Source organism: Hemiscyllium ocellatum, chromosome 26, assembly GCF_020745735.1.
Source record: "Hemiscyllium ocellatum isolate sHemOce1 chromosome 26, sHemOce1.pat.X.cur, whole genome shotgun sequence".
Lineage (NCBI taxonomy): Eukaryota > Metazoa > Chordata > Chondrichthyes > Orectolobiformes > Hemiscylliidae > Hemiscyllium > Hemiscyllium ocellatum.
The window spans coordinates 49,079,012-49,106,170 of record NC_083426.1 but is presented as its reverse complement, the minus strand read 5'-3'; the positions used below and the strand labels follow the sequence as shown (position 1 = coordinate 49,106,170).

The following is a 27,159-nucleotide window of genomic DNA, read 5'->3' as shown; positions in this document are numbered from 1 at the left end:
AGTTGCTCCCATACCTGGTGATGGATATTCTGAGGGATTATCCTGGTGTTCCAGGACTCTTTGTTGCAGCCGCATATAGTGGGACTTTGAGGTACTGAATATCTGATTCCATTCAATCATCCTCAATGTTAACGTCCTTGTTCCTTCCAAATCATCTCTTTGTAATGCCGTTTCCTTCAGTATTGAAGTCCTGATTCTCTTTCATTCATCTTTTTCCAGTACGGTTTCCTCTAGCATCAATGCATTGGCTGCTGTCACAGTGGAGGACGTCATCAAACCTTTCACCAATTTATCGGAGCAGAAACTTGCTTGGGTCACAAAGGGGCTCAGTAAGTTGGATTTCACCGCTACAAATGTTCAGATACATGTAGAAACCACTTCCAAGTTGGAATTTCCGTAGAACCGGTACTAGTTGATCCAGTTGTCAGTTGGAAATGAAAGCCAATCTGTGGACCAATGGTAGCTCAGCATTTATACAACAGCTCATTCTTTACCAAGATCTCAAAACAATCTAACTTTTTATCTATCAGACTTACCCTCCACTTGTAACCTGTAAACTCTGAAAATCAATGTAATCTTCTAATTGCTCTTGCCTGATGCCACTAATCAGTTCCTGACAGTTTTGATGCTGCTTTTAATTGAAAGCTAGATGAACTCAACATTAACTCAATGTTATTGACAATGGACTACTGGTTGATTAATTCAACATTCCAGTGTAGGACAACCCTCATGAGGAGATATAATGGCTCAGTGGTAGTGTCCCTACCTCTGAAACAAAAGACCTGGGCTCAAATTACACCTGCTCCAGAGGCATGGAGCAGGTATAACCCCTGTACGTAATACCTACATGGTCTCTGGTTCTGTTTCTGCTGTTTGTCCTGAGAGCGCCAAATGGAGTGCTAAATTTACATTAAATTCCATTGCAAGCGCTGTATCAACAGAATCTAATTTAAGTGCCTTTCTGGTGGGTTACAATTAAAACGAAGCATCAGGAATACTAGGCCTCAAACCATTTAGAGAGGCCCCTCTTACCTTATCCTAAGATTTTGAAATTACTGCTTAACTTTATAACCTGTACTTACAGCTCATAGTTGTGTGTTGTGCTGCACGTATTAACATCTTGTTGAGGATATGGCTTTAACAAACCGGTTTTGCAATGATAAAACAGAACAACAGCACAGACATTGCACTATTCCAGTTACTGTGTTTATCCCAGTAGAAATGAAGTATCAAAATGTGTTCTGAAGAAGGGTGACTGGACTTGAAATGTTGAACCAGCTTTGCTACTAGACCTGCTGAGTTTCTCCAGCAATTTCTATTTTTGTTTCAGATTTCCAGCTTCAGTTCTTTGATTTTTTTTTAACGTATCAAAACATATTTTTAGTTTCAAGATCATGGCAATAGGGTTGCAGGCTCAGTCTTTTTCTCTTGAAGAGAGAAGGTTGAGTGGGAGGGTTTAGTGGAGATCTTCAAAAGACTTTGATAGTGTAAATACAGAGGGAGTGCTTCTAACTTGCAGGAACTGGAAAATTAGCAGCAACCAAGTAAGGAATTCAGAAGAAGTTCTTTACTCAGTTTGCGGTGAGACTGTGGAATTTACAGTGGCATAGATTGATAAATTCTTCATTCTCGCAAGGAATTAAGGGCTACAGGGAGAGTGTGGGTAAATGGAGTTGAAGTGCTCAGCACCTATGACTAAATGGCAGAGTGGACTCGATGGGCCGAATGGCCTCACTTCCACTCCTATGTCTTATGGTCTATGGTCTTAGGTATAGAATCTAATCTCCAAACAGGTTGATCAGAAAATATTGAAGGCAGAACTCAGTACTGCCAAAACTCTTGAGATCACCATGGAATGTTGCATAATATGTCAAAGGAATTCAGCTAGCCAAGGAGACGCAAGGAAAAATGAGGTGTTGTACTCGAGAGCTTACATGCAGGATTACTCTTTCATATGATTAGCTACAATTTCCAATAACTCGACAACTCCCAGCTATCATCAGTTCTAAGGAAAGGTCACTAGACCCAAAGGATTAACTCTGATTTCTCTTCAGAGAGGCTGCCAGACTTGTTGAGCTTTTCCAGCAACTTCTGTGTTTGCTTACAGTTTCTTATGGCCTCACTGTTGAAGGCAGGATGATCCACGGATTCGCTCAGTATGTGGCCCGACATACTATAACGAGTAGGCGGTGCTTTGGTATGGGGATGACATTTGTGTGCGGCTCTGAAAGAAAAATCTGTCTGGGGCAGCACAGTGGCTCAGTGGTTAGCACTGCTACCTCACAGCACCAGGGACCCAGGTTGGCTTCCAGCCTTGGGTGACTGTCTGTGTGGAGTTTGCACATTGTCTGTGTGGGTTTCCTCCGGGTGCTTCGGTTTCCTCCCACACTCCAAAGATGTGCAGGTTAGGTTGGCCATGCTAAATTACACATCGTTTTAGGTGCATTAGTCAGAGAGAAATGGGTCTAGGTAGGTTACTCTTCGGATGATCAGTGTGGACTTGTTGGGCCAAACGGCCTGTTTCCACACTGTACGGAATCTAATCTAATAAATTCCCAGTGTCAAATAAAAACAAAATATGAAAGATGCTGGAATTCTTAAATAAGAACAGAGAGTGCTGGGGAGACTCAGGAGGTCTGGCAGCATCTGTGGAGAAAGAAACAGAGTTTCATTTCAGGTCCAATATGAATCTTCTTCAGAGCTGAAAGAAGCTGGAAAATTGTTGGGTTTATGCTTAAACAAAAGGTATGAGGACCAAATGGAATAGATACCCACAACAAAAGACAAAGGAAGTGCTAATGGTGATGTAGGGGATACACATATGTAAAGTAGATGTAAATGATAGGTGTGAAAAGATGTTGTTGGGGGTGGAGGGGAGAGGAGGAGGAAAGGGGATTATGATCAAAATCATGCTCTGACATTGTTGGCTGTTGAACTCCTTAAGACTGCAAACTTCCAAAGGGGAAGATGAGGTGTTATTCTTCCATCTCAAAAACAGAATTCCTGTTTCACTGGAAGACCGTAGGAAGCTCAAAACAGAAATGTTTGCATGGGAGCAAGATAGTTTATTGTCATAATAAGCAACTGAAGATTGGGGTCATTCTTATGGACAGGCAGAGGAGTTTCTCAAAGTGTTCCCCCAATGTGTATTTAATCTTGCCAATGTGAAAGAGGGTGCATTGTGAAAAGCAAATACAACAGAGTAGATTGAAAGAAATTCAAGCTAAATGGTGCTTCATCTGGATGAAGTGGTTGATGCCTTGGAGACGTGAGGAAGAAAGACGTGAAAGGGCAAATGTTACATCTTCTGTGATTGCATGGGAAGGTGCCATGGGGAGTGAGAGTTTGTTAGGAGCAATGGAGAAGTTGAACAGGATGTGGCAGAGGGAACAGTCTCTGCAAAATGGTGACAGCAGTGTGAAGGGGAAGATTTGCTTGGTGGTGCCATCTGCTGGATGTGGTAGAAATGGCATAGGCTGATCCTTTTAATGCAGAAAATGGTGGGGTGCAAGGTTCTAAAAGTGCAGGAAATATGATGGACAAGAGGCCGGTAAGCCAGGGTGGAGATAGCTTCCTTGATTGATGTAAAAGGATAACGTGTTTGATGCACCCCAGTGGAAAGTGCAGATGTGACAAAGACAGAGAAACTGGATAAATGGAATTATGTCCTTGCTGGAAGCAGGTTGTGAGGAAGTGTAGTCAAGGTAACTGTGGGATTCGATGGGTTTGTAATGGATATTGGTGGACACCCTGTCCCCAGAAATGGAAAAAAGTGAATTTGAGGAAAGAAGGGAAAAGTCAGAGATGAGCCAGAGAAAGGCGAGAGAAATATGGAAATTAGAAGCAAACTGATAAATTTTTCCAATTCCGGATTACAGCAGGAAGCAGCACCAATGATGTCATCAGCCCATTGCATAAACAGTTGAGTAGAGGCCTAGGATAAACTGAAGTAATGAATGTTCCACATACACTATGCGAAAAAAAAGCTGGTAGTGGATGGATACTCTTCAGGTTTGTTTTCAAGTAAGATACAGAGAGCCTTCTAACCATCCTGATGGGCAATCAACATGTAGAGGGATTATACACCTATGTTGAAGAGCAGGCAGCTCCAAGCCCAACTTCACTATTGAACCTGCTGATAAGGATTAGGGGAGAGGGAGAGGCAGTGGGGGTGTAGGTGATATTATGGCAAACTGACTTCTATATTGCCAAGGCCAGATACCAACTCTCTGACACCTCCTCTTACCGTCCCCTCGACTATGACCCCCACCTCTGATCACCAAGCCATCATCTCCCAGACCATCAGTTTTTCTTCCTTGAAAAGAGGCCTGAAGAGAATCCATCCACTATAGCCTCCAACCTGATAGTTCCCCAACCCTGCACCACCCGTTTCAATCTCCTACCCAAATCCATACCTGTGATTGCCCCAGTCGACCGATTGTCTCTGCCTGCTCCGGCCCCACCGAGCTCATCTTTTCCTATCTCGACTTCCTGTTTTTCCCTTTGGTACAGGAACTCCCTACCTACATTCGAGACACAACCCACACCCTCCACCTCTTCCAAAATGTTCAATTCCCCGGTCCCCAACACCTCACCTTCACCATTGGCGTACAGATCATTTACACCCATATCCCCCACACAGAGGGCCTAAAGGCCCTCCATTTCTTCCTCCCATAGGCCTAACTAGTTCCACTCTACTGACATTCTCATCCGCCTGGCAGAACTAGGGTCCTCACCCTCAACAGTTTTTCATTTGGTTCATCTCACTTCCTACAAACCAAAGCCGTAGCCATGGGCACCCGCATGGCCATGAGCTAATCCTGCCTCTTTGTAGGATTCATGGTACAGTCCTTTTCCAAAACTATACCAGCACCATCCCTCACCTCTTCCTCAGCTACATTGGTGACTGCATCAGTGCTGCCTCGTGCTCTCACAAGGAGCTTAAGCAGTTCATTAACTCCACCAATACCTTCCATCCAGCCCTCAAATTCACCTGGACCATTTCCGACACCTCCCTCACCTTCCTGATCTCTCTGTTTCCACCTCCAGAAACTGACTCATCACTGATATTCATTTCAAACCCACTGACTCCCATAACTACCTCAACTACATCTCCTCTCACCCACCCTCCCGAAAAAATGCTATCCTATACTCCCAATTCCTCTGCCTCTGCTGCATTTGCTCCCAGGATAAAGCATTCCACTCCAGCACATTCCAGATATCCTCCTACTTTAGGAACCATAATTTCTCCTCCTCGGTAATTAAGGATGACCTCAACAGCATCTCCATCATCTCTCACACTTCTGCCCTTTAACCCCTTCTCCCAACAACAGTAAGGATAAGTCCCCTTAGTCTTCACATAGCACCCTACTAACCTCCGAATCCAAAGCATCATTCTCTGACATTTCTGCCACCTATAATCAGATCCCGCCACCAAAAATGAACTCCCTTCCCCACCCCTGCGCACTTTCCACAGGAACCTTTCACTCCACGACTCCCTCGTCAACTTTACACTCCCCACCAACTTCTCCACCACATCCAGTATCTTTCCCTGCAACTGCAAGAAGTGTAACACCTGCCTCCCCTCTCATCTCCATCCAAGCCCCCAAACAATCCATCCAGATCTGACAGAGATTCACTTGCACGTCATCCAGCATCATCTATTATATCTGTGCTCCTGACGTGGTCTCCTCTGTATCAAAGAGACCAAATGCAGATTCGGAGACCAGTTCACAGAGCATTTGTGCCCTGCACCAACCTGACCTTCCAGTTGCCACCTACTTTAATTCCCCCTCCCACCCCTCTAGCGACATGTCCATCCTTGGACTCCACTGTCAGAGTGAGGCCAAACAGGAGCTGGAGGAACAACACCTTATATATCACCTGGGAAGCTTACAGGCCAATGGCCTCAACATCGACTTCACCAGCTTCAAAGTCCCTCCTCCTTTGGCCTTATCCCATGTCTAGCCCCACCCCCTTCTCACCTCCCTGGTCTGTCCATCTTCCTACTCACCTATCCACTCCACCCTTTCCACTGATCAATCACAATAACCCCCTACCCGCATTCATCTATCACCGTCCCACCTACCCTTTTCCCAGCTCCATCCCCTTCCCCCAATATACTTATGAGTTTCCTCCCTCTTCCCAGTCCTGGCGAAGGGTTTTGGCCCGAAATGTTGACTTTCCTGCAGTTTGACCTGCTGTGCTTTTCCAGCTTCACATCTAATATTTCTTTGGCACTAGAATGATTGCCTAAGATTAGAGAAAGGAAAAAGAACCTTAAAACTCAGCAACCAATCACTTACCTAATTAATGCTTCTGAACTGCATGTCTCGCTGTCCCTCACAACCTCTCTCAAATGACTTTCTTTCAAAACTTAGAACAGCAGCTTCTCTAAATACCCTCAGTCACCAGGATCAGTACACTGCTGAAGCTGAAGACCATCTAGCTGGCCTATCTACTCCATGCATGAGCAAAGACCTCCCGTATGTATTGCAGCTAGAAATCCAAATGTTACCCAAATTAGGCCTTGCTGGCTAGGGAATCAACTTCAAATATGCACTTTAAAAATTGATGTAGCTCTCAATAACAGATTTTTGTTACCACTGACTAAGACAGGAAGAAATTAAACTAAATTAAATACGAAATATTTGAGTAGCTTTGAAAAAAAAGAGTTCAATTGACCAAATTCCTGAGTCGAGTATTCTATTTTTATTTCTGTGAACTACCCTCCAGCTGTGTTAACTCAAATGTCATTTTTCTAAATTTATTGGATTCAAAAGTTTTGCTAGTAGAATGAAGACTAGCTATTTTTCTGAAATAACTGTAAATCACTGTGTTTGGCTATGAATATGCTGCATTTAAAAGGGATATACGCTTCTATACTCATTTGTTTTATAGGCTTAATGTTTGGAATGATCTGCATTGGAATGGCTGCATTATCCTCTCTGATGGGAAGCGTTCTGCAGGTAGGATTCACCTGCGCTAATAGATGTAACTGGATTTCACGTTTGCTGAATTTTACTCTTCATCAGCATATCCAGTGCTCAGGCCCATAAATACAAATTTCTCTCATTTTAATCATCCACTGCTGGGTTAAACACCTCTGGCTGAGGAATGATAATTAGTCAACTCTCTAGCAATGAACATTTGTCACTCACCCCAACCATTCCTACTGCATGACTGTGACATTGCAACTTCTCATGGCAATCATCCCATGCTCAGATTGTCAAAGGTTACCAGTTTAAGACTACAGCTTTACCCTCCTTGTAAGGAGATTTAGAAACTGGTGTTATAATCCCAGAACTGGCCAAGCCTGACTCCAGACCGAAATCTAGCTTGATAGATCATGTCTTTTTAAAATTGTTGTGGTGGCCATTCACTGAAATGTAAGCTGCAGAACTGCCAATTTGGTTTTAAAAATAAAACACAAGTTTACTACATGAAAAAAGATGTAAAAAGGAACCAACCAAGTTACTTACATAGAACATAATTTTAAAGATTTTGAACACATCAAAATTAAATCCAACCTATTCCAACATCACTTTAAAGCACTTAAATACCAGAGCGAGATCTCAATCACATCTATCAGTTTGACTAAACATTTTTGACGGTATTAGGCAAGAACTTTGAAAAGTTGATTGGAGGCAAATGTTCGCAGGTAAAGGGATGGCTGGAAAATGGGAAGCCTTCAGAAATGAGATAACAAGAATCCAGAGAAAGTATATTCCTGTCAGGGTGAAAGGGAAGGCTGGCAGGAATAGGGAATGCTGGATGACTAAAGAAATTGAGGGTTTGGTTAAGAAAAAGAAGGAAGCATATGTCAGGTATAGACAGGATAGATCGAGTGAATCCATAGAAGAGTATAAAGGAAGTAGGAGTATACTTAGGAGGGAAATCAGGAGGGCAAAAAGGGGACATGAGATAGCTTTGGCAAATAGAATTAAGGAGAATACAAAGGGTTTTTACAAATATATTAAGGACAAAAGGGTAACTAGGGCGATAATAGGGCCCCTCAAAAATCAGCAAGGCAGCCTTTGTGTGGACCCACAGAAAATGGGGGAGATACTAAATGAATATTTTGCATCAGTATTTACTGTGGAAAAAGATATGGAGGATGTAGACGGTGACATCTTGCAAAATGTCCAGATTACAGAGGAGGAAGTACTGGATGTCTTGAAATGGTTAAAGGTGGATAAATCCACAAGGACCTGATCAGGTATACCCGAGAACTCTGTGGGAAGCTAGAGAAGTGATTGCTGGGCCTCGTGCTGAGATATTTGTATCATCAATAGTCACAGGTGAGGTGCTGGAAGACTGGAGGTTGGCTAACGTGGGGCCACTGTTTAAGAAAGATGGTAAAGAAAAGCCATGGAACTATAGACCGGTGAGCCTGACCTCGGTGGTGGGCAAGTTGTTGTAGGGAATCCTGAGGGACAGGATATACATGTATTTGGAAAGGTAAAGACTGATTAGGGATAGTCAACATGGCTTTGTGCGTGGGAAATCATGTCTCACAAACTTGATTGAGCTTTTTGAAGAAGTAACAAAGAAGACTGATGAGGGCAGAGCAGTAGATGTGATCTATATGGACTTCAGAAAGGCGTTCGACAAGGCTCCCCATGGGAGACTGATCAGCAAGTTTAGATCACATGGAACACAGGGAGAACTAGCCATTTGGATACAGAACTGGCTCAAAGGTAGAAGACAGATGGTGGTGGTGGTCTGTTGATTTTCAGACTGGAGGCCTGTAATCAGTGGAGTTCCACAAGGATCGGTGCTGGGTCCTCTACTTTTTGTCGTCTACATAATTGATTTGGATGCGAACATAAGAGGTACAGTTAGTAAGTTTGCAGATGACACCAAAATTGGAGGTGTAGTGGACAGCAAAGAGGGTTACCTCAGATTACAATAGGATCTGGACCAAATGGGCCAATGGGCTGAGGAATGGCAGATGGAGTTTAATTCAGATAAATGTGAGGTGCTGCACTTTGGGAAAGCAAATCGTAGCAGGACTTATACATTTAAAGGTAAGGTCCTAGGGAGTGTTGCTGAACAAAGAGACCTTGGAGTGCAGGTTCATAGCTCCTTGGAAGTGGAGTCGCAGATAGATAGGATAGTGAAGGCGGTGTTTGGTATGCTTTCCTTTATTGGTCAGAGTATTGAGTACAGGTGTTTGGAGGTCATGTTGCAGCTGTACAGGACATTGGTTAGGCCATTGTTGGAATATTGCGTGCAATTCTGGTCTCCTTCCCATCGGAAAGGTGTTGTGAAACTTGAAAGAGTTCAGAAACGATTTACAAGGATGTTGCCAGGGTTGGAGGATTTGAGCTATAGGGAGAGGCTGAACAGGCTGGGGCTGTTTTCCCTGGAGTGTCGGAGGCTGACGGGTGACCTTATAGAGGTTTACAAAATCATGTGGGGCATGGATAGGATAAATAGGCAAATCTTTTCCCTGGGTTGGGGGGGGGAGTCCAGAACTAGAGGGCATAGGTTTAGGGTGAGAGGGGAAATATATAAAAGAGACCTAAGGGGCAACGTTTTCACGCAGAGGGTGGTATGTGTATGGAATGAGCTGCCAGAGGAAGTGGTGGAGGCTGGTACAATTGCAACATTTAAGAGGCATTTGGATGGGTATATGAATAGGAAGGGTTTGGAAGGATATGGCCGGGTGCTGGCAGGTGGGACTAGATTGGGTTGGGATATCTGGTCGGCATGGACAGGTCTCATTACCTCTTCTTTAATTGTTCACACACTGAGCTCAAACTTCCTTAGCTTCAATTCATGTTTGTCACTAAACACTTCTGGTCTGAAATGTTCCAACTAAAACCCTTGTATTGAAGTAGCCCCTATTTCCTGACACTTCTGAAATAACAATTTTCTGCAGGACAAACTGTTCTCAACATCTGACACCAACTAGATCTTTTCTGCAAACTGCATCCAAGCTTTTCAGTTGATACATATTTTACCCTTAGCAAAAATCACCTTTTTATTTTTCTAAAATAAAATAAAGGAAAACTAATGCCTTTTAATATTTGTTTTTAACATAATCACCAAACAGAGAGGGTAGTCACCACCAACATCCCATCATGCACACAATATGAACCGTAAAAGTTATGAACATAAAAATTCAGTGCGGAACTTTCACCTAACAAGACTTATGTGCAATTTTATTCTTTGAACAAATTGTCAAATGTCATACCCTGCAAAATACATAGGTGGGTTCTAATAAATTGACACTTATTGGTCTACTTCAGATTTATGTCAAGTGTAAAATAATCTATTTTGCATTTAGCATCAGACAGGATGAGAATGTCTAGGAAATGATTTCACCTAAACAGCAACAGATAATATTAGTCACAGAATAAAGCCTGATCATTTATCCCCATTATGTGAAGTTCACAATTGCATTGGACTACATTTTAGTACCTTGTATTTACTTGTGATTTTATTAGGCAGAATATTCCCTGTGGACTTCTGAAACCTGCTATCAGGTTCAAATGGGGATCAGAAGTCTGCTGTGTGGGATAGAATTACTCATTGTGATTTAGATGCCAGAGGTGGGTTTGCCACCCATTGATAAGTGCCTCTCAAGGCTTGAGGGCTAACAGGAAGCCAATTATCTTGAAAACAGGACAGAATATGGGAAGGGAGAAGGGGAAGGCACTTCAAAATGGTGGCATCCTCTCTGCAAACATTTCATGTTTAAAATATGCAGTGGCCTCTGCAGTCAGGCAACCATTGTGATGATAGACCTGCTGCTGCACTTCAAGCAGACCAGGCCTCGAAGTCTACCTGGCATATTGATCCCTGGTCTGCTGTTTGGAAGTTGTTTCTCTGCAGCGTACCTGTCCCTCGCCACATACAAGGGCCCAGAGATTGACGCTGGCACAGATAGGAGCTGGGAAATTGGCACACTGGTCGGTGATAAGAAACTGTGTGCCCACCTTTATTCCTAGCTGAAGAATGTGTTGAAAGCCCTGCTTATTCCATCTGCCTTCCAGTTTGTGTTGGGTTCAACCCCAATTGTTATAGCATTACACTGAAATGCATATCTGTTAAGAAACATTTTCTGATTCAGAGTTTTCAGTCAATTAATATTTTGGACTATTAGAGACAGTTCCTCCAGGAGAAAGAAAGTTTAATAGAGAACAGGAAATTTCACTAAAATATGTCAATTCCAAAGCTGCAGCAGGACTTTACAACATGTAGCTTAAGGATTCAAGATAACTAGTTATTCTGGTGACATCAGCAGTGAAAAGATTAAAACCTATTTTAAACTGAGAGGCAGAGGAATGTAAAATACATCTGGTGATTTTCATTGATGTCAGTGTTTGGCCTTTCCAGACAGACATTATACAAAAGTAACAGCCCTCCACTTTTTCCTCTGTCTTCCAGGCTGCCCTCACTATATTTGGGATTGTTGGTGGTCCATTGCTTGGCTTGTTCCTGCTTGGCATGATATTCCCTTGTGCTACTCCAATTGTAAGTACCTGATAGACATCAGACACTGATGAAAGGGTGATGACAAAACTGGGGGGAAAATCTGGAATATGTGGAGGTCCAAAGAGATTTGGTAGACTGGGTATATCAATCATTAAAAATGACAAAAATGTACAGAAAATCAAGAACGCTAAAGAATACAAGAGATATGCCATGTTTCCACCTGAGAGAGCTTTGGATTGACGGCACCTGAAGAATTTTTGGAGGGATATATTAGCCTCAGGAGGAGTGAAGCTTTACTTTTCCAGAATAACTCCAAGAGTTAACTGTAAGAAGAGATCACACAAACTGGTATTATATTCTCTGGAATTTAATAGGTTAAGGGGTACTTGATTGAAGTTTTCATGAAAAAATGTGAATAGGGTAGGTGGAAAGAAACCGTTCCTGCTCGTTGGGGAGTTGGAATAAGGGGGATAGCCTAAACATTAGAGCTCAAACTTTCAGAAATGAAATTAGAAAACACTGAAGAATGTAAAGTGTAATAGCTTGGATTTCTTCTCCACAAATGGCAACTCTTATTGGTTCAAGAGTAAATTTTAAAGACAGGATTCACTGAGAGAGTTTTATTAGACCAGCTGTTAAAAGGATATGGGTCAAAGCTGATGAGATTTGGTCAGAGATTAGCTATGATCTCAACAAATGAAGTGAATTGAATTGAACTGAATTGAATTTGGTTTATTGTCACATGTATTCACTTGAGTACAATGAAACGTTTACAAGTCGGCACTTACGATGCCACCTTAGGTGCAAAGGTACCTAGGTATAGAATCTTAGATACAGAGCAAAGCAGAGAATGAAGGAAAACAAAGTTAAGACGTTGGGTGTTACAGTCCTTCTTACTAATAAGCAGAACAAGGAAACATAGTTAACAGTACAACACCACAGCCCAAAAGTGCCTGGTAATGCTGTGCTCGCACTCCCCACAAGAGTTAGACATTCTGGACTTCAGACTCAATCTCAGCCACCCCTACCACATCACCCCACACACCACACCCCCAAACCACCCCCCCATACTGCCACCACGTGGGCTACATGTTCCCGCCACCTTGCAGCCTGTTCCAGCTACGTCTGCTGTCACAGGAAGTCTCTTCCAACTCCTATTGCTGCCGTGAGCTGCCTGCTCCAGCTCTTGCCAATAGCTGTCCATGGACTGCCTACTCCCACTGTCTCTACCCCTGGGCTGCCTGCTCCCACTGTCACTGCCCCTGAGCTGCCTGCTCCCACTGTCACTGCCCCTGAGCTGCCTGCTCCCACTGTCACTGCCCCTGAGCTGCCTGCTCCCATTGTCACTGCCCCTGAGCTGCCTGCTCCCACTGTCACTGCCTCTGAGATGCCTACTCCCTCTGTCACTGTCCCTGAGCTGCCTGCTCCCACTGTCACTGCCTCTGAGATGCCTACTCCCACTGTCACTGCCCCTGAGCTGCCTGCTCCCACTGTCACTGCCCCTGAGCTGCCTGCTCCCATTATCACTGCCCCTGAGCTGCCTGCTCCCATTGTCACTGCCCCTGCCCTTGGGCTGCCTGCTCCCACTGTCTCTGCGCCTGAGATGCCTGCTCCCACTGTCACTGCCCCTGAGCTGCCTGCTCCCACTGTCACTGCCTCTGGGCTGCCTGCTCCCACTGTCACTGCCCCTGGGCTGCCTGCTCCCACTGTCACTGCCCCGAGATGCCTGCTCCCACTGTCTCTGGCCCTGAGCTGCTTGCTCCCATTGTCACTGCCAGCCTTCTCGGCTGTCCCCTCCTGCTCCGATCACCCAGAGCTGCCTATTCCCACCCTCGTTACCAGCCATACCGGGCAGCCTGCTCTCGTACTCCTCCACCCCCTGGCTGCTTCCGCGTTCCTCACTGAGAAGAAGCCGCAATGCCACTGACCACCAGAGTTCTGCCTGGTCACACCAACCGCCTCACAGCCAACCACTCAAGGCCCCAGCCACTGCTGTCACCACCTCTACAAACAAGCTCCCTCCAGATGGTAAGTACAGAAAAACCAACAAAACGAGAAAAAAAATTGAAAAAAGAAGAGCAGAAAGTGATCGGACTGGATGAACTCTGCCTCTGAAATGCTCAGTTACTGTGCATGGTAGTGGAACAAACATGAAGGACAAAATGGTTTACTTCTGTCTCTGTTTTCATGTGTTCCCTGTAATAACTCAGGAAGCTTAACTGGACATCATCTTTTGCTAAATACCAAAATTGTGAACACCAAACTAATCAGAGCATATATAGGCTGGTTAGACCCATCCCTGAACCTGCTTTTATATATTCCGTAAATGTTATCAGACGTAAACAAATGACTTTCCTACCACCAGATCATAGTTTGTTTTTAAACTATTAAAGATCACCAATAAACACCCATGCAGCCAATTAGAAATTTACATGCCAAGCCTATTGTGGGAAACGCAACCCATTAAAAGTGAGGGGAGGGTTAGTTAGAGAGAGCAGGATGAGACTACATCAAAAGGAAGTTGGATGGGGAAATAAAGAACTGGGTCTACTTTTTAAAAAAAATAAATCAACCTACTCACAAGATTTTTTTTACACATCTTAGGAGTAGGTGGGGTTTGAACCTGGATGTCCTGGCTCAGAAGTAGGGACATCAGGACTGTATCACAAGAGCCCTCTGATGGGTGTGTCTGCTTTATTTCTTTTCTCCTCCCTCTTTCTACCCAGAAGTGCAAACACACATGATTAGCAACTTTCCCCGCCACCAAAATCACTGTGACTATTTTTTTTGCTTTTTTTTAATCCTACTGACCATCAGCATTAAAACATCCTTTTTTTCAAATACACAAAGAGATCAATTAGTGATTACTCATGGGCCTTGTAGGGATTATCACATCCCCATGCTAATATGGCACCTGCTTTTAGGGGTATTTATCTATAGAAGGCTGCCCATTCCTCTTGCCTGAAATATTTTGAAGGGTCTATTTAGTTTACAATGATAGAAGCACAACCATTAGTGACTGAACAAGAGGTGGCTCTTGTATCTTGAACAAAGTGATATTAGTTAAGGTTTGTCTATTGGGCTGCAATTAAGGTCGACACTGGAAGCCACATTTAATACTGCTTAAAGCGCTGTTCTTTGCAGACAAAACGTATGTAACAAAATAAGTCAAAATCATTCCCTGGTTCAGTTCTCAGGTCAATGCCGTGACTAGTCAGTGTCAAACTTCTTAAATTTAAATAAAGCTTGATGGTTAACTGTCAGCAATTATTAATTGATGCATTCTCATGGCAGCTCCTCTACTAATCAGACTCCTAATGCCAACAAATCAGCACTCTCCTCTCATATAGTTTAAATGGTCTTCCCACGACATTAGTATTTCTTGTAAATTGACTTGCTGGGTGCAAGAGAGGAAACTTCAACAAAATGTCTTTTCTGAGCAATACTCAAAGTGAAACATACATTTGTGACTCAATTATGAGGAGACCTCTGCACCTATACTTCACAAGATCCTAAGATGTTCAATCTTATGCCGATCCAAACTTGTAAGAACCTTTAGACTGGCTTGAATATGATGCAATGTCCAATATTAAACCTTTCAAAGCAATTACTTTATACAACACTTAAAACAGGCACTTTCGGATTTCAAAGCCAATTATCATAGTTTGAACTTGACTAGATAAAAACAATGACTGCAGATACTGGAAACCAGATTTTGGATTAGTGGTGCTGGAGGAGCATAGTACTTCAGGCAGCATCTGAGGAGCAGCAAAACTGACGTTTCGGGCAAAAGCCCTTCATCAGGAATCAAGGCAGAGAGCCTGAAGCGTGGAGAGATAAGCTAGAGGAGGGTGGGGGTGGGGAGAAAGTAACATGGAGTACAATAAGTAACTGGGGGAGGGGATGAAGGTGATAGGTCAGGGAGGAGGGTGGAGTGGATAGGTGGAAAAGAAGATAGGCAGATAGGACAAGTCATGGGGACAGTGCTGAGCTGGAAGTTTGGAACTAGGGTGAGGTGGGGGAAGGGGAAATGAGGAAACTGTTGAAGTCCACATTGATGCCCTGGATTGAAGAGTTCCGAGGCGGAAGATGAGGTGTTCTTCCTCCAGGCGTCTGGTGGTGAGGGAGCGGCGGTGAAGGAGGCCCAGGACCTCCATGTCCTTGGCAGAGTGGGAGGGGGAGTTGAAATATTGGGCCACAGGGTGGTGTGGTTGATTGGTGCGGGTGCCCCAGAGATGTTCCCTAAAGCGCTCTGCTAGGAGGCGTCCAGTCTCCCCAATGTAGAGGAGACCGCATCGGGAGCAGCAGGTGCAATAAATGATATTAGTGGATGTGCAGGGAAAACTTTGATGGATGTGGAAGGCTCCTTTAGGGCCGTGGATGGAGGTGAGGGAGGAGGTGTGGGCACAGGTTTTACAGTTCCTGCAGTGGCAGGGGAAGGTGCCAGGATGGGATGGGAGGGGGGGTGGGGGGTGGAGGGGGGGAACTGTGGGGGGGTCGTGGACCTGACCAGGTAGTCACGGAGGGAACGTTCTTTGCGGAAGGCGGAAAGGGGTGTGGAGGGAAATATATCCCTGGTGGTGGGGTCTTTTTGGAGGTGGCTGAAATGTCGGCGGAGGATTTGGTTTATGCACTTGACTAGATGCTGGTAGGCAGTTACAGGCGTAACACTCAAGTAATAAAGTGATTAGATAGTTTGTTTTATGGGTTAACATCTTTAGGATTCACTAACTCAGGGTTAAGTTAGATAACCCCAAAAGCAGCTTGAGAATCATGTGAAATTACCCCGCATCGGTCAAAGAGAATGCAGACAGCCAACTCTGTGCTGCTTGCTCAATGCAACGACAGCTCCAGGTTGCCAGGACTAACTACAATGCATGCATTAGCAGAGTGCGCAATATTGTTAACACTTACCTAAAACTAACCTGCATGATTTAAATTTAACTTGCTCTAGCTAAATCTAGCCTACTTTGCTTAAATCCATCTTGCTCTCATCAAATGTAATCTACACTGTTTAAATCTAACCTGTTCTCATTCATTTTCTTCAAACCTATTTTTCTAATAAACATGTTCCGAGGTTACTGCACACCTCTAGAGCAGGTAGGACTTGAACCTAGGTCTTTTAGACCAGGGGCAGGGACACTAGCAGTGTACTACAAGAGGGCCCCCAATTCCCATTAAGTCTAACTTGTATTACTTAAATCTAACCTGCACTGAATCAAAGAGTCATAGAACACAGAAAGAGATCCTTCGGTCCAACTTCTCCACACCAACCTGACATCCCAATCTGACTGAGTCCCATTTACCAGCATTTTGCCTATATCACTCTATTCATATTCCTATTCCAATTCATATACCCATCCAAACTGCTTAAATCTAATTCACACTATTTAAATCCCACCTGCATTGCTTAAATCCAACGTGCATCTCTTAAACAGAAGCAACACTGTAACTGCTGGAGGTGACGAGATCATTTTGATTGTGCAAGAATCAAAGCAAAGGCAAACAGAGCATGCAGAAAAGTTTTCTAGTGCTGCAATGGAAATCTTCGAAGAGGAGATGCAAAAAGTCAATTTCTATTTCCACTTTAGAAACAAGACATGTTTCAGATAAAAAAAAGATAACTGGTGTTCAGTGGTTGTAGTGCAGAAGGTAGTATAAAAAGTGTACGTTTTTTCTTTAGTCACACATGGGACATAGACATTGCCGGCAGGCTGGTATTTGTATTGCCCATTCCTAGCTGCCCTTGAGAAGGTGGTGATGAGCTGCTTCCTTGAGCCACTACAATCTTTTCCTGAGGGACAGAATTCCAGGATTTTGATCCAGCGATAATAAAGGCACAGCAACATATTTCCAAGTCAGGATGGTAAGCAGCTTGGAGAGAAACTTGCAGGTGGTGGTGTTCCCATGCATCTGTTGCCCTTGTCCATCTAGATGGAAGTGGTCATGGGTTTGGAAGATGCTATCTAAGCATCTTTGGTGAATTTCTTCGCTGCATCTTATAGGTAGTACACATAGCTGCTACTGAGCTTAACTGGTGAGGGGAATGAATGCTTATGGATATGACGGCATTCAAGTGGGCTACCATGTCCAGGATGGTTTCAAACTTCTTTCATGTTGCTGGAGCTGAACCCATCCAGGCAATTCCATCATACTCCTGACTTGTGCCCTGTAGATAGTGGACAGACTTTAGGGAGTCAGGAACTGTGTTACTAATTGTAGTTTCTAGCATCTGAACTGCTCTTGTAGCTATTGTATTTATGTGATGAGTCCAGTTCAGTTTCTAGTCAATGATAACTGCCAAGACGTTGGTAGTGGGGGATTCATTGATGGTAACACCATTGAAAATCAAGAGGTAATGGTTAGATTGTTTCGTATTGGAAATAATCATGGCCTGGTATCTGTGTGACGATAATGTTACTTGCCACTTGTCAGCCCAAGTCTGGATATTGTCCAAATCTTATTGCACCTGAACATGGACTACTTCAGTATCTGAGAAGTTGCAAATCGTGGTGAACATTGTGCAGTCATCAGCAAACATCTCCACTTCTTATGATGGAGAGAAGGTCATTGATGAAGCAGCTGAAGATGGTTGGGCAACCATGAGGAGCTCCTGCAGAAATGTCCTAGAGCTGAGATGACTGACCTCTGACAACTACAACCAACTTTCTATGTGCCAGGTATGACTCCGATCAGAGGGGAGTTTGGCCCATGATTTGCTAGAGCTCCTGATGTCACGTCTTCTCAAATGCAGCCATTCTGTCACTTTCATCTCACCTCTGAAATTCACCTCTTTTGTTTATGTTTGAACCAGGGCAGTAATGAGGCCAGGAGCTGAATGGCCCTGGCAGAATGTAAAACTGGGCATGAGTGAGCAGGTCATTGCTAAGTAGGTACTACTTGATAGTGCTGTTGATGTTACCTTCCTTCACTTTACTGATGGTTAAGAGTAGACTGATGGGATGATAATTGGTTGGCTTCCCCACCCCCCAGAACCCCGAGGGGAACACTACCCCTGCTCATGACTCCACCCCCATTCCCCTCACCATCACACCCACTCCAGTTACTGGCTCCACCCCCAGCTCCACACCCACACCAGATCCCAGCTCCCAGCCCTGCCGAGTTTTCACCATCCCTCCAGACCTCCCCCTCACTGAGGACGAACGATCAGTCCTCAGCAAAGGACTCACCTTCATCCCCCTCCGTCCATGCATCAATGAATTTAATACACGCCGTGACGTCGAACAATTCTTCTGTCGCCTCCGCCTCCGAGCTTACTTTCACAATCAGGATTCCTGCCCACCTTCCGAGGACCCCTTCACCCACCTCCAACACACTGCACCCACCTGAACACCCCGCGCTGGCCTATTACCTGCCCTCAACCTCTTCATTTCCAACTGTCGCTGAGTCATTAACCGCCTCAACCTGTCTACTCCCTTCTCCCACTCCAACCTCTCACCCTCACAACGTGCAACCCCCCAATCCCTCTGCTCCAATCCCAACCTCACCATCAAGCCAGCGGATAAAGGGGGTGCAGCGGTAGTCTGGTGCACTGACCTCTACACTGCAGAAGCCAAACGCCAACTCGAGGATACCTCTTCTTACTGCCCCCTCAACCATGACCCCACCCTCCCATCACCAAACCATCATCTCCCACACCATACAGAACCTCAGGAGATCTCCCACCCACAGCTTCCAACCTCATAATCCGGGAACCCCGCATTGCCCGGTTCTACCTCCTTCCCAAGATCCACAAGCCTGATCACCCTGGCCGACCCATTGTCTCAGCATGTTCCTGCCCCACTGAACTCATCTCTACCTACCTCGACACTGTCCCATCCCCCCTAGTCCAGGAACTCCCCACATACGTTTGAGACACCACCCATGCCCTCCACCTCCTCCAAGACTTCCGTTTCCCCAGCCTCCAACACCTCATCTTCACCATGGATATCCAATCCCACTAAACCTCCATCCACCATGACCAGGGCCTCCAAGCCCTCTGTTTTTTCCTCTCCAGACGTCCCCAACAGTACCCTTCCACCGACACACTCATTTGTTTGGCTGAACTGGTCCTCGCCCTTAACAATTTTAACAATTTTTCCTTCGAATCCTCCCACTTCCTCCAGACCAAAAGGGTAGCCATGGGCACACGTATGGGCCCCAGCTATGCCTGTCTCTTTGTTGGCTACATAGAACAGTTGATCTTCCGTAATTACACTGGCACCACTCCCCACCTCTTCCTCCGCTACACTGATGACTGCATTGGCGCCACCTCGTGCTCCCGCGAGGAGGTTGAGCAATACATCAACTTCATCAACACATTCCACCCTGACCTTAAATTTACCTGGACCATCTCTGACACCTCCCTCCCCTTCCTGGACCTCTCCATCTCCATTAATGACGACCGACTTGACACTGACATTTTTTTACAAATCCACCGACTCCCACAGGTACCTGGATTACACCTCTTCCCACCCTACCTCTTGCAAAAATGCCATCCCATATTTCCAATTCCTCCGCATCCGCCTTATCTGCTCCCAGGAGGACCAGTTCCACCATAGAACACACCAGATGGCCTCCTTCTTTAGAGACCGCAATTTCACTTCCCACATGGTTAAAGATGCCCTCTGACGCATCTCGTCCACATCCCGCACCTCCGCCCTCAGACCCCACCCCTCCAACCGTAACAAGGACAGAACGCCCCTGGTGCTCACCTTCCACCCTACAAACCTTCGCATAAACCAAATCATCCGCCGACATTTCTGCCACCTCCAAAAAGACCCCGCCACCATGGATATCTTTCCCTCTCCACCCCTTTCTGCCTTCCGCAAAGACCATTCCCTCTGTGATTACCTGGTCAGGTCCACGCCCCCCTACAACCCACCCTCCCATTCTGGCACTTTCCCCTGCCACCGCAGGAACTGTAAAACCTGTGCCCACACCTCCTCCCTCACCTCTATCCAAGACCCTAAAGGAGCCTTCCACATCCAAAGTTTTACCTGCACATCCACCAATATCATTTATTGTATCCATTGCTCCCGATGCGATCTCCTCTACATTGGGTAGACTGGGCGCTTTAGGGAACATCTCCGGGACGCCCACATCAAATAACCACACCGCCCTGTGGCCAACATTTCAACTCCTCCTCCCACTCTGCCAAGGACATGGAGGTTCTGGGCCTCCTTCACCGCTGCTCCCTCACCACCAGACGCCTGGAGGAAGAACGCCTCATCTTCCGCCTCAGAACACTTCAACCCCAGGGGATCAATGTGGACTTCAACAGTTTCCTTATTTCCCCTTCCCCCACCTCATCCTAGTTCCTAACTTCCAGCTCAGCACTGTCCCCATGACTTGTCCGAACTTGCCCTACCTGCCTATCTCCTTTTCCACCTATCCACTCCACCCTCTCCTCCCTGACCTATCACCTTCATCCCCTTCCCACTCACCCATTGTACTCTATGCTACTTTCTCCCCGCCCCCACCCTCCTCAAGCTTATCTCTCCACGCTTCAGGCTCACCGCCTTTATTCCTGAAGGGCTTTTGCCCGAAGCGTCGATTTCGCTGCACTTAGGATGCTGCCTGAACTGCTGTGCTCTTCCAGCACCACTAATCCAGAATCTGGCTTCCAGCATCTGCAGTCATTGCTTTTACCGGGTTAAATTTGTCTTGCCTTCTTTGTACAAGACCTGCCTGGGAAATATTCCACATTGTCAGGTCGATTGGCTAAGAGTGTGACAAGTTCTGCAGCACACACTTTCAATACTGTTGTGGAATGCTGTCAGGGCCCATTGCCTTCGCAATATCTAGTGCTTCCAACAATTTCTTGATATCAAATGAAGTGAATCAAATTGGCTGAAACCTGGCATCTGTGATGCTGAGGACCAATGGAGAAGGCCAAGATGGATCATTCCCTCAGAACCTCTGGCTGAAGATTGCTGCAACAGCTTCAGCCTTATCGTTTACACTGATGTGCTGGGCTCTTTCATCACTAACAATTGGTAGAGACTCCTCCTTCAGTAACTTGTTTAATTGTCCGCCATCATACATGATTGTACTGGCAGCTTAGAGCTGATCTATTGGTTCTGGGATCACTTAGCTCCGACTATCATTTGCTGCTTATGCTGTTTGACATGTAAGTAGTCCTGTTTGTTAGCTTCACCAAGTTGACAGCTCATTTTTAAGTATGTCTGGTGTTGCTCCCGGTATGTCTCTGTATTCTCCATTGAACTGTGGTTGACAATGATATTTGAGTGGGGAATAAGCCAGGTCAAGTGGTACTTGTGATCACATGTATACCTGTGTGAACTTCCTTTTTTTTAAAGGACATCATCCCAATGACTGACTTAGAGTATTGGCATGTGTGTAGGTGGTAGTGATTCAGGGTCTACTTGATAATGAAATCTGGCTGATGGGAGAGACCATTGTAAAAGACATTGTAGATACTGATGCCTGAATTGTTATATATTGTATTGAGACTGTAACAAGGATGTTTGGGCCCAAAGGCTGGCTTGATGCAATTCAGGATGACAGCTCTTGACAGCCCTTGGCTCCAAAAGCTTGATGGTGTCTGAGTGGCACAGCAAATGATACGGATATTGAAGCCTCTCCTCAGCTTCCTTATCACTATCCTTACCAAAGGAAAGCTCACAGTCCTGGATTTCATCCACAGCCAGAGCCTCCCTCTCTGTGGTGCCAAGGCACAGCAGGCAACTGCAATCTGTCACCTGTGCTGAGGCAGATTGAAAGCACTACTTGGACTATCAAGGACCTAAATCTCATCTTGACTAGGCCTATTTCACCTAAGTCTATACCTCTTCTGCTCATTAAACCCATCAAAGCCTCCACCACTCCACTGTAAGAGTGATGTACAAAATGGACTGTGTCTAACAGCGTCTAATTATATGATCAAGGTTTAGAAGGAACGTTTCCTATTCATAATATCCATATTATTAGGGAAAAGTCTAGGCAAAAATTAATTGAATCTTTCCAACTTCAGGTTCAAGTTGAAATGAATTTTGCAAATGTTTGGCTTCCTTTGGGTTGATTTGGAATTTGGAATTTATTTTGAGGGTGTGGGGGTAAAACCCTCAGATCACAAGCAACACGAGGGGCATGGGTGAGTGCTGGTCTCAAGGTGGAAGCTGGAGATTGACTTTGTTGCTGTTTTACAATGCTGGTGTTAATCGTTCTCACTAAACCTGACAACTGTCTATTTGATTCCAGGGTGCACTATCTGGCCTTGCTGTCAGTTTCATATTGACACTGTGGATAGGAATCGGTGGACAAGTTTATCAACCACTACCTGACCAAACCCGGCCACTAGTCCTCAATACAGCAGGATGCTTCTTTAACACTACTAACACTCCACAGCCAGTGACAGGAAGTCCCTGGACAACAATAAACCAAACTACAGAGATGACTTCCAGGTAAAGCAAGAAGAAATGTAGCCTTGAACAAAGTGTTCATGGATATTCATGTTCCTAGAGTGTAATAGTCTGGTTCTGCTGTGGAAATCCTATTGTTAAATTACATTTATCATTTTATCTTTCTTTCTCCTTGCATTACATATTCTCCCTTCTCCTCCTTATTAAGATTACATGTTTCTTAATTATTCTTAAAGTAACAACTGGATAAGTTATTTCAACAAATCCTATCTATACATTTGGCGTCTGGTTCATAGAGAATTGTCAATAAAATTTCTTACTTTCTCATGCTCTTTGAGCAGTTCAAAATAGAGCAAAATTGTTAGGCAATTTATTGGATCCTTTCACCACTGTCCCTGTGTAAGAGCCTTCTACCTTAACCAGTGTGATCTAACACTATGATCTCTCAAATATCAGGTGGGGATTGCTTTGTTTTCAGATCACAGACAGGCTCTCATGAATGGAGCCATTTCAGACATTCAGGAAAAGGGACAGGGTGCTGGAGAGACTGGGAATACTGGTAAGTGATTCCCACTGACAGAGAAGTTTCCCACTGGCCCCATTATCAAAGAGTGGAGGGGAGGGCAAGGAATGGTATATAATTAAGGAGGAAAAATATCACCAACATTTGACACAGGCTTGGAGCTCTGGTGGGCCTCAGCTTCACCACATGGTGTTACTCACTCAGTTTAGTAGCCACTATCCTTGGCCAAAGCACCAATTCTGCTGCGGCATTATTCTTCAGTGCAGGAAGGGGGCTTCAGGTCCTAGCCCAATTTCAGCTCCTTTGCACAATCTTAACATGCTTAATAGGATGATGAAGAGTAGAGAAGATCTTCCAATATCCTACAAAACTCCTGCAAGAATGTTCTGGAACTGAAATGGCTGACTTCCAACAACCACAGCCCTCTTCCTTCATGACAGAAATGACAGCAACCAGCAGACAGATTTCTCACAATTCCCATCTAGTTTTGCTAGAGCTCCGTGATACCACACTCAGTGAAGTGCAGCCCTGGAGTCAAAGGCAGTCATGTCCACCTCACCTTTAGTTGTTCAGCTTTTTTGTCCATGTTTGTAAAGAGGTTAGGAGCTGAGTGCCTGATGGAACCCAAACTGAACATGAGCGAGCAGGTAATTCCTAAACAAATGCACTGCAAAGCAAGTGCTGCTTCATGGCACGATTGATGGCAATTTCCATCACGTAACTGATGATTGAGAGTAGACCGGTGATGTGGCATTTGGCCAGGTTGGATTTATCCTGCTTTTCATGTACAGGAAATACGTCAGAAACATGCAATCAACAAAGCTCTCAGCCTCATGGATAAATTGTGATCACCCAGCTACCTAATCAAGTTCTCCAGACCTCCTACACTCTCAGTCATCCAGACCACCAGAAGAGTCTATGATTTCTCATAGTGCACGAAGAGCAAGTCAAGGGCCTGAGCTCCCAAGACACATCATAACTAAACAGTCTATGGACTAATGAAGAGCTTATGCCCAAAACATTGACTCTTCTGCTCCTCAGATGCTACCTGACCTGCTGTGTTTTTCCAGCACTCATTTGACTCTGATCTCCAGCATCTGCAATCCTCACTTTCTCCTAGTCTATGGACCTATGCTTTTAACTTACCTTTACTCTGACTTAATTAGACAACCGAAATGTTATTCTTGATTATGTTAAACAAGCAGAACTCCTCAACTCTATTAAATTTTTTTTTGAAGTTCTAAATTACAAATTACTCTGTAATGTTTCTAAACTGTATTCATGGATGTTGAGTTAAGATCAGTCAGACAGACAAGACAGAAATACTCACCAGTGACCTACTTGGTCTCCTGAAACATCACACTCTAGATAGACCAGCAGCAGGAGTCTATCTGCTTCTGGAACTTCTCTGTTCCCTTTAACCCAATAGCCACACAGGTTCACCACGAGTCTATCTGCTTCTGGGTTCTCAGCTCACCAGCTCTTGTTGATTGCTTGTCTCAGGATCTTCACTTGACTCATTCTTCTTGATAATGCTGACTACCTGTCTCAGGGTCCTCTGGGTGATGCTGATTGCCTGGTTTGGGGTCCTAATCTCTCTCACTTCCCTTCTGCAAAGTAGCAACATTACAGAGTTGAGTGTTATCGTGTCAATATCAGAACAATCTCTCAAACTTTTATTTATTCGTGTATGGAACGGGAGCATTGCTGGTTAGGTCAGCATTTATTACCCATATCCATATCATTGATAAGTTGGTGGTGAGTCATATATACAAACTGTTGTGGTCCAAGTGCTGCCCTTGGTTAGCATCCCAAGATGTGCTTTTGATCACATATCAACACCATCACAACATCAACATATTGTTAATTCTTAACCTCAAGCAAAACCACAGTTCTCTCGTGTGCTGCTAAATCACACTAGACTCCTTTATTCCAATAGAATTCTAACAAGTCACCCACATTTTACTCTCCATTAACCTGAAGTCATCCAAAACCCTGCTGCGTGTTTCTCAACTGACATCATTTCCAATTTACTTATCATCCCTCTGTTCACTGACCTGCACTGGCTCCCAGTCCACTCTCTTCCTTGTTTATAAACCTTGCTGTGGCCTCACACTTCCCTAACTGTGCAATCATCTCCAGCCTTGCAATCCTCGGAGGTATCTACACTGCACCAGTTTTGGCCTTTTGAGCTTTCCTGATTTAAAATCAATCCGCGATTGGTGGTTGTGGCATTAATTACTTAGGCTTAAAGATCTGAAATTTCTTCCCTACAATTCGCCCAATACTTATATAAATATAACTTGATGTGATACCATGATGGAAGAACACCCACACTGATGTGAAGGAAGGAAGTTCCATGATTTTGTCCCAGAGAAACTGAAAGAACAGCAGCATAGTTGGATGGAGTGTGGTTTCAATGGGAACCTGCAGGTGATGGTGTTCCCATGCATCTGCTGCCATTGTCTTTATAGATGGAAGAGATCACAACTTTAGCAAGGAGCCTTGGCAAGTTGCTGAAATACACAAATGGTATAATAGCCACTGTGTTGCTAGCAAGGAAGTGAACACTGAAATTGGTGGATGGGTTGCAAATCAAGCAAACTGCTTTTTCTTGGATTGTGCTTCGATATGTGAATGTTTTTGGACCTGCACTCATTCAGTCAAGTAAGGGTATTCCAACACATTCCTGACCTGTCCCTTATAGATAGTGGGCAGGATCTGTGGAGTCTGAAGGTGAATTATTATATCTAAATTTGTAGTATCAAAAACTCCACCTTCAGAACAGAAGATTTAATTTTACCGGTGACATTTTCAATTCCTATGAAACACTATTCCTTCTGTGGCTATCAATTTAGTCATGAACAGTGCTATCAGGTGAAAATATCCATACTTAGCCAACATGCAGACTGCAGCAAGTTAGGTTTCTATCTCACCAGGCTGGCTGGGATTTAAACTCAATTTCAGGATTTCAAGCAACAGTAAATTGACAGATTATTCTCCTCATTCTTACCGAGTTTCTCTTTACCAATGCATCTATTCAGTCTATTTCACAGCGTAACACAACATGGTCTTTATTGTATGTCAACATCAATCTTAAAATATGTTCTCTTCTTCAATTTCAGACCAGTAATTGCAGACACTTTGTATTCAATCTCGTATCTTTACTTGAGCCCAATTGGAACTATAACTGTATTGGTCATTGGTCTCATAATCAGTTTGCTGACAGGTTAGTGCTTTCTCTTACGTTATCAAGGTTTATTAGGCAAGGCAGGTGATAACATCGTTTTGAAGAGGCCTAAAGAAGTATTGATATCAATTTCTGTGCAATAAAAAAAATCAGATAGAGCCAAGATTCTCTTACACAACTCTGTCCAAATATAGCTGCCGTCCATTATGAATAGGAATGAGTTGTTGGAATCCACATTCTGCAGCAGATCCCTATAGGAATGAGTTAGGGAGAGAAACTTTGCAGCATATCCCTATGGCAATGTATTTTGGGAGTTCACACTTTACAGAAGGTTCATGATGGTAATGAGTTTGGGATCCATTATCTGCAGCATATCACTACAGAGATACAATTTGGGGATCCAGACTTACAGCAGTGAGTTAGGGGAATCAAACTTTGCAGCAGATCCCAATGGGAATGAGTTAGGAACCACACTTTGCAGCACTTCCCTATGATAATGAGTTTGCGAGTCCACACTTTGCAGTAAATTCCCACAGGAACCAGATCAGGGATCCGCACCTTGCACCAAATCCATAAGATCCTTGTCAGAATGGGTTTGGGTACACACACATTGCATC

At 44.4% G+C, this 27,159-nt stretch overlaps 1 protein-coding gene across 1 annotated transcript in view; it reads left to right on the top strand.

Annotated features, from left to right (window-relative positions):
- The window catches only part of LOC132828258 (sodium-coupled monocarboxylate transporter 1-like), a 94,888-nt gene that overhangs the window by 62,356 nt on the left and 5,373 nt on the right, over positions 1-27,159 (top strand). The window contains exons 8-13 of the mRNA XM_060845231.1: positions 3-91; positions 220-329; positions 6,901-6,968; positions 11,398-11,484; positions 22,669-22,871; positions 26,478-26,581. Of these exons, the coding sequence (XP_060701214.1) occupies positions 3-91; positions 220-329; positions 6,901-6,968; positions 11,398-11,484; positions 22,669-22,871; positions 26,478-26,581 (661 nt within the window). The remainder of the gene's footprint in view (positions 1-2; positions 92-219; positions 330-6,900; positions 6,969-11,397; positions 11,485-22,668; positions 22,872-26,477; positions 26,582-27,159) is intronic.